Source organism: Ostrinia nubilalis, chromosome 7 (genome assembly GCF_963855985.1).
Source record: "Ostrinia nubilalis chromosome 7, ilOstNubi1.1, whole genome shotgun sequence".
Taxonomy (NCBI): Eukaryota; Metazoa; Arthropoda; class Insecta; order Lepidoptera; family Crambidae; genus Ostrinia; species Ostrinia nubilalis.
The window spans coordinates 13,093,318-13,102,087 of NC_087094.1; the positions used below are offsets into that span (position 1 = coordinate 13,093,318).

The window sequence follows — 8,770 nt, forward strand, 5'->3', positions numbered from 1 at the left end:
TAATAGCGCAAATGCACCTGTACCTACATAATGGTAGGAAAGAAATAGCATGAATAGAAATAAAAATACTGTAATAATTTCGGCACATTGCCGAAAGACGGACAAAGACAGATGCAGCGTTTCAGTATGAGCGTATCCTTATCCCTCATATTAAATGCGTCGTCTGTTATAACCGAAAAAGTTTCCTATCTTTCTGCAAACATAAAACACTCTCATTTCAATTGAGCATTTCTCCGCTACGATCATTACCATACCAAATAAGAGGCTGAGCGAAATTACGCGTGAATTTTACTCCCTTTGTACTTACGTCCTTTATGAGTGGCGTTTTTAAAACAATGAACGCACGTAAGCTTTCACTGATCCCGGCGAGAGCCTTCAAACAAACGCCTCGAAGGGGATTAAGGCTTCCTTCTCGCATCACATAGCCTTCCTGAATACGAGCGTGTGCTGCTGATTGAGTCGTTGTAATGAAGTGAACAGGCTTTATTACTGGCTGTTGAGACAAAAATCCAACTTTCTTTAGTCTTTTGTCAGCTCAACCTAATACTCTTTTGTGAAACTTTATCAAAAAAATGTATGGGCGAATTCTTAAATTAAAAAACGAATTATTTAAATTACAAAAAACTAAAAACAATAAAGTTAGTTTATTAATAGAACACGCAACATGTCCGATAAAAACAGAAATTCTAATCAAAACTTTTACGATTGTCGGATTCAACAATTTTAGTTTTAGAACATTCACAAATGAGCTTTAAACAAAATAATTTGAAGGGACTTACTAACATACATACGCATTCCTATAAAAATAGAGCGACTGAATCTACGCTGGTAATCATTTTTCACATAATGATTATCTTATGATTACCTACTATCAACAACAGTCTTAACACCTAGCAGTCTACTAGTCTAACGCTCGTATTCACAAACATTACTATGAGACACACAGTGCGCGTGGACGCACAGGGTCACACTCGAACCAATCACAAAGCTCTATTCAACGCTGTTGGTTCGATTTGCTGCGTCACTTAAGCAAGCATCGTTTGTGAATACCGGTGTTACAGATCAGTGTTAATGACTCTATTTTTGCTGACACCAACATTTAATCTTAGATTTTAGACACAAGCGATAAGGTGGAAACTCGAATGGGTCGATTATTTTAATTTAATAATAGCCCAACCAAGGCCAAAATCATTGATAAACATACGGTGAGGCACGAACGAGTAGTGTTTGACGGTCCGTTCTGTTTGTAGCAGTTTGTGTAACTATTAAAAAACTGTTTTGTTTTTAGTGTAATCTTTTGCGTCAAATGTTTTATTGTGCGCTTTTTTATTAATTCGTGATTTGTCGTTATCTTTTGTTTATCGCATCGATAGTTAGGAAGGTAATTTTGCGGTAATACTTATTCGTTAAACAGTGTATTTATCATACTTTTTACTTTGCATAATGATAACGGTATTAAATACTTCTCGTGAACCAGGCGAGTATAGAATATTGAACCGCAGATAATGAATTAAGCAACATATAGGTAATATAGATAGAGCAAAATTTTGGTGATTAGTTTATGAAATTAACATCACATACATAGAGATGATGCGTTTAAATCTAAAGATCCGTGTTTGATTAAGGGTACAAACACATATGACTGTCCTTCGACAGTTTGGTAAAACGGATTATTTGGTTATTATGTGGCCATGACTTTGGTCGAAGCGATAACGAGCAACGCTGTGCTATCCAGCTGATAGGAGGCAGTCGAGTGAAGTTTGTGTCAACATGCAAACGTTGAAGGTGCGACCTGTCATTTATTTGGCGACAGTCAGCAAAAACATTATTAGGTAAGATTTTTTGGTTTCATTGTTAGATTACAATTTTTTTATCAAGTACAGTATAGAGTTCAGAACTGTGTGTATGAAATTGGATTTAACTGCTTAGGTTTTCTCAAACCTGGACTTATTAGAATTAAACAATTTTATTCTATTTATTTAGAGCTATTCATTTTCATGTTACAACGAAAAGTTAATACTTCCCACTTCTTAATTTTTAATTGTTAGTCTGAAATCAATTAATAATGTTTTACGGGTATGGATATCTTAATTATCTTAATTACGGGTATGGTTAATATAATTGTAATATCTTGCATAATTAAGTTAACAATAACTGTAGTTTATACCTACCTAGGTGTAAACTACAGTAGTTTTCTTTGTTATCCCAATGACACAAAAAACAATGACACTGCATTATTTAAATTACGAGATATCGTGTATCTCTGATGATATTAATGATAACAATAGGTAGTCTATAAATGATAATACCTGATTCTTTGTGTTTGAAAATGAAAATTGTGCAGTTGATTCTGAGATTATTTATTTAATTTTATTTATACATATAATAATATGAGCTAACAATAATCTATAAATAATACCTGATTGTTTGTGTTTGAAAATGAAAATTGTGCAGTTAATTCTGAGATTATTTATTTAATTTTATTTATATAAAAGAGCAAAGGTTTTACTTACGTTAAGGTAGAGCTAAGAAATATAGAAAGTACACCAGAACTTTGCATGGTTAGTTAGGTTATTATGGAGATCCCTTCCAGCCCACCATGGACAGAATATTTAAGGATATTGGACAGTACAAAAAATCTGCGTTTCATATTGTACTACCGTATTAATCTATGGAGGTTCTCAACGATGAAACCCGTGTTTAATTAATTTTTGTAATGATAACAAAATGTAAAGTTAACGTAGTCTAGATATTATCGCAATAACTTATCTAATACATCACTCTATGTCTATGGGGCCTTCGAAGATGGAATTTGAAGATTCCTTTGTGTAGTTTAGTGATAATATTAATACATCAAATACACAGTACAAACTCGAATTAAATTATATTGAAAACTGATGTCTCTAATTTAAATACCCACTGCTAGCTTACTTACTTACTCTTACTGATTTATTGGTTTCATATACTGCTTTAATTAATATTGCAGGAATGCAGCAGTGAGTGCCGTCGAAAGTACACAGTCACTGAAATCATGGAAGGAGATCCCAGGGCCTCCGTCGTTGCCCATTATCGGTCAACTGCACCACTTTCTCCCTGGAGGTAAAAAAATCTATCATCTCATTATTTCAACTAAATAACATCCACAGCTGGCCTTCCCCGATGATTGTCACAACGACCGGTTCGGCACTGGTTGTTTTTTACTCATTCACGTAAAATAACTAAATTGATCTTGATAAAACTGTACAAAGCTATGTTTAATGAACTCATCAAAATTGCACATAAGCATATAATAGGCTAGTTTCCTAAAAAAATTTTTTTAGTCCGTCATGTTTAATATCAAAAAATATTGGACACATATATTTTTATTTGTCAATCTAACAAATAATTACATAGTTATGGTGCGTTGAAGTTCCGCACGACGTCACAACGTGCGGCACTTTTATGCAAGCATTGACGTCACGGGCCTCTTCTTATGAACTTTGGCGCGCTTTATCTCTTTAAATTTTCATTAGTTTGAAAAAGTGAAAAATACGTGTAGAGTATTTTTTGATAAGTTAACTGACGGACTAATTAAAACTCTTGCTTTTTGACCCAGGAAACATCCCTATTATCGATATCCACGCGGACAAAGCCTCTAGCTATATTATATTTTTTATTAATTATTCGTGTATTCATTCTTGATACTGGTTTGTAGAGTCTAGAACGATGATACGTACAGTTACCAACATAGACTACTCGTAATTGTTTCAAATTCGCACCTACTACGTCACCTATAAAATATTTTATTGGGGTTTAACTTCATGTTGACATGCACATTTCAGGAGTGATGTCCAATGTGGCGCTGAAGGATTTCGTAGATATATTGTATAAGAAATACGGGCCATTCGTCAGACTTGAAGGAATGTTCGGGAGACCCGATATGTACTTCTTGTATGACGCGGAAATATCTGCCCATGTGAGTTGATTTACTTAGTTCCTAGTTTTTTTGCAGCGCTATTTTTGATTGATATCATGTATTTTGATGATAATTCCTTTGAAAATGTTTTCAGATCCTTCGATCAGAAAACACGATGCCCTTACGGCCAGGATTCCCCTCCCTTGATTACTACAGGAAATCCAAGGTGAAAGAAAATGAGCCGACTGGATTAATTACTGAGTAGGTACTTGTATTAATACTGAAATTAATTACGAACTCGTAGCGACAATAACCCAACGGTTAAGGTGACGGACTGGTCGACTCGAGATCCGAGGAACGCTGGTTCGAACTTAACCTTCGAACTATACAAGGAAGATAGCACAAGGGGTTAACGGGGCTATAAGTAATTTAAACAAAAATCGGCAATTAATGCCTGTGAGCCCTAAAACCGCTTCAAATTGCTTTAGGAATAGTACTGATTTTAAAAAACACATTACACAATTTCAAGCAAAATAATTCAAACACATTATACAGGGTGATTGGAACTGAACCCGCCATAGCTAATACGCGTATAGAGGAGGTCATTTGCTTATTATTGAACCTTACTTTCTATAGCTAAAGTTTTATAGTTTAGGAGATATGTCAATTTTTATACTTTTTTCAGATTTTTCCGAAATTTGACCTAAAAACTGCTTCAATTTTTTTTCTCGCGTGATTTCAGCAGTTCTTTTTATTTGATATTAATATCGAATATGTCTTTATTCAAATAAAATAAAATTTTGATCCAAATAATGATTGAATAGCTAGTTACGAGCCGCCAAAGTCTAACAAAAGTACAAACCACTATAAAAAATTCTACTTCGAATTCGATTGAAACAAAAATTAATGGTGATAATGGATTGCCAATGATCTTAAAAATATCTCTAGCTTCTCTTCTTTCCAATGATATATCACACGTTGTAATTAGATATTGAAATTTGTCAAAAAATCAAAGTTTATGGAAGAAAATGGAGTAATAATACAAAAATTATCCATGCAAAGTTTACTTCGAATTTTTTTAAACTCTTTTCATCATAATTTGATTATTGTTTTTAAATTCATTTTTCAAAAAACACACAAAAATAGTTATGAAAAGGAGGATAGCAGAAAATATGAGATGTTTGAAGAAACTTTGTATGGATAATTTTCGTATTATTACTCCATTTTCTTCCATAAACTTTGAATTTTTAATCAATTATAATATCTAATTACTACGTGTGATATATCATTGGAAAGAAGAGAAGGTAGAGATATTTTTAAGATCATTGGCAATCCATTATCACCATAAGTTATTTTTTTAATCGAATTCGCACTTGAATTTTTTATCGTGGTTTGTACTTTTGTTGAACTTTGACGGCTCGTAACTAGTTATTGAATCATTATCTAGATCTGAAATTTATTTTATTTGACTACAGGTTTATTCGATATTAGTATCAAATAAAAAAATCGGTTAAAAAGATGCGAGAAAAAAATTTAAGCAGTTTTAAGGTCAAATTTCGGAAAAATCTGAAAAAAGTATAAAAATTGACATATCTCCGAAACTATAAAACTTTAGTCATAGAAAGTAGGGTTCAATAATTAGCAAATGACCTCCTCTATACGCGTATTAGCTATGGCGGGTTCAGTTCCAGTCACCCTGTATTTAATCGATTAGTGTACCAAATTGTATTTAAGATGAGGATATGTCAAATTCAAAGAATTTTTTTTTAAACAGTCCTAACAACTTAGTAAGGTACTTTGATTCAGGGGTAGGTAGTAATACTAGTAGGTAACTACTGAAAAAAAAATTTTGGTACCTAGTGTTTTTATTATGTTTTTAGCAATGGTGATCTATGGAGGCAGTTCCGCACTACAGTAAACCCGGTCATGCTGCAGCCAAAGACAATCCGATTGTACACCAACCAGCTCGATGAAGTAGCCCAGGACATGATAAAAAGGTAATAAACTAAAATAATTGTTGTTATTATACTCGCATCAGAGCGTAATTACTTTTAATAGAAAACCGGTACTGTGTACGACCGCACATAAAAATAGACATTTTTCTTGCAAAATCGCACCTGTTTCAACTAATTTAAGGTACCTTAACGTGTAACTAGATGTGATTTCGTTCCATCAAAAATTGGCGGTAGACAGGCATTTGACCAGCACAATTTGAATGTCAACTCGACTGCTCCAGTGCTCTAAGACAAAACTTCGATCACAAAACACGTAAATAAAATCTATAATCATTTTACTTTTCAGAATGAAGTCAATCCGTGGGGACAACAACTTGCTCCAAGGGAAATTTGACATGGAAATGAATTTGTGGTCGCTAGAGTCAATAGGCTTAGTAGCACTCGGTTGTCGCCTAAACTGCTTTGATTCCAATCTACCAGAAGACTCTCCAGAGAAGAAACTCATTAAGCTGGTTCACGAAATTTTCAATGTAGCAAATGAACTAGACTTCAAGCCTAGCATTTGGAGGTACTATCCAACGAAAACCTACAAAAAAGCTATGAAGATGTACGAGGAACAAGCTAAGTAAGTAAACAAAAATAAATATCATAATTTAAGGGGAAAGATAAAAATGCTAATCTAATACTCGTAAACCAGGTACTTTTTAATTAATCAAAATAATTTAATTTCAGCATTGCCAGATACTTTATTGATAAGTCAATAGAAGAGCTAAAAACGAAGGGAAAGACGGAGGATCAAAAAGGCATTTTGGAGAAGTTATTAGATATAAATAAAGAAGTAGCACTCATCATGGCTTCTGACATGCTCTTTGCAGGCGTGGATACTGTAAGTTTGGTTTTGATTAAAACATATTTTCCTATTTACTTGCAGATAATATTTACAAAATGGCGCTATATTCTACATCTATTAAAGACTGGAGACAAAGAAGATTGACTACGAGTATATCTCTAATAAAGGATTATAATATTACTTTTAAAACATCTTTCCTTTCCTTTACGCCAGGCAGCAAACTCAATAACAGGCGTTTTGTATCTATTGGCCAACAATCAAGAGAAGCAGGACAAACTGAGAGAGGAGTTGAACTCCGGTTCCGAAAAACGTCCGTACCTGAGAGCCTGCCTCAAGGAAGCTATGAGAATGATGCCAATAGTTGCCGGTAATTTCAGGCAGACCACCAAAGACCATAATGTATTGGGATATGTGCTACCAAAAGGGGTAAGATCATTCAACTTTGCAATTGATTTTAAAAGTGAATAAAGACTTCCCAATGATTTCCCCAACGACCGGTCCTGCGTTTCCCGCATCCAGGTATTCCTTGGGACCTTCATCAGATCGTCGGTCCACCTAGTGGGAGGCCTACCCACACTCCATCTTCCGCGCCCGTGGTCGCCACTCGAGAACTTTTCTGCCCCAACGGCCATTAGCTCTACGAGCTATGTACCTCGCCCACTGCCACATAAGTTTAGCAATTCTGCCGGCTATGTCGGTCAATTTTGTTTTCAATTGGATCTCCTAATTTCTGAATCGATCACGCAGGGAAACTCCAAATAAATTCAAATATGCAACAAAAGCTAAATATTTATAATAATTTCAGGCGCACATATCATTTTTGCATCAAACCATGTCAATGCAAGAAGAACATTTTAATAGAGCTAAGGAATATCTTCCTGAAAGATGGATTGCTTCAAAGGACGACCCTCTCTACCACGGCAATGCACATCCGTTCGCATACTTGCCTTTTGGGTTCGGAATTCGCAGTTGTATAGGTGAGTGCATTTGCTAGAAAGAAATGTTTATTTGGTTACACAAGGTGGGTTAGACAAACTTTGTGAATGAGCCCATTTGACCCTAAGAGAGCTAAGCTACTACCGTTGTGGCTAAACGCAAACCTTGAAAGCCAAAAAAAAGTGAGCTACTTGTTTTAATGTTTTTTTCTGAAATGAGATGTGACCTAAAATTGTTTCAAAATTTTTTCTTGTGTTTTTTTTTCAAACCTTTGTTTAACAATGAACTTTGATTTGATATAAATTAGTTTACGTATAAAAATACAATTGGTATAACGTAATAATTATTATCTGTTTCAGGTCGCCGCATAGCAGAATTAGAAATGGAAATATTCCTAGCAAGGGTCATCCAAAATTTCAAAGTAGAATGGTTTGGAGAACCGATTGAAATTACTCCATCCTCTCTTAATTACATTACGGGTCCATATAATTTTATATTTAAAGATGTATAAATATGCACCGAGATAACGCATAAACAAAACTCGATTTTACTTAAGTAAGTATGTATGTATTAATTCTATTCTATTCTATCTATCAGTTATACATAGTATAATAGCCACGATAGCCCAACGGTGAAGTCGCGTGAAGTGGTCGGACTGGCCGACTCAAGATCCGAGGAACGCGGGTTCGAATCCCACCGCCGCTCGACTATTGTGGTGAGCCCACTCGTAACCCAAGTTTATTTAGCTTAACACGAGGGGCTAACGGGACTATTAGATACAATACAAATTGCTAATAATCTTTGAATCACAAAAAAATATGACTGTGTACTTGAAGCAATACTAGGTATACCCAATAATCCGTGCTGTGTCCAAAATATTTTGTAACAAACATAATAATCTATGTTGGCTTTCATTCTAAATTTAATTGCTTGTAGTCCAAAATTTAAATAAATAAATATTTTTTTAACATTTTTTTATTTGAGTGACTTCTTACTCAATTCCTTACTAGGAAAAATTGAATTTCAAGAAGAATATAGTACCAACAATAACATTAAACCCTTATGAAAGGCAGGTAATTGAAAAAATATTCAAAAGTTCCTAACTCCAGCAAGTATTTCGTGACTCCAATATTT

General features: G+C 34.3%; 1 protein-coding gene across 1 annotated transcript; it reads left to right on the forward strand.

The window, feature by feature from the left end:
• The first annotated feature begins 1,688 nt into the window (after positions 1-1,688).
• On the forward strand, positions 1,689-8,195 carry LOC135073358 (cytochrome P450 CYP12A2-like). Its single transcript, XM_063967509.1, has 10 exons — positions 1,689-1,832; positions 2,987-3,099; positions 3,822-3,955; positions 4,050-4,156; positions 5,776-5,892; positions 6,197-6,475; positions 6,583-6,736; positions 6,914-7,126; positions 7,506-7,677; positions 7,996-8,195. Exons 1-10 carry the CDS (start codon positions 1,771-1,773, stop codon positions 8,145-8,147), a joined length of 1,503 nt encoding a protein of 500 aa, XP_063823579.1. The 5' UTR covers positions 1,689-1,770; the 3' UTR covers positions 8,148-8,195.
• Positions 8,196-8,770: the final 575 nt, after the last annotated feature.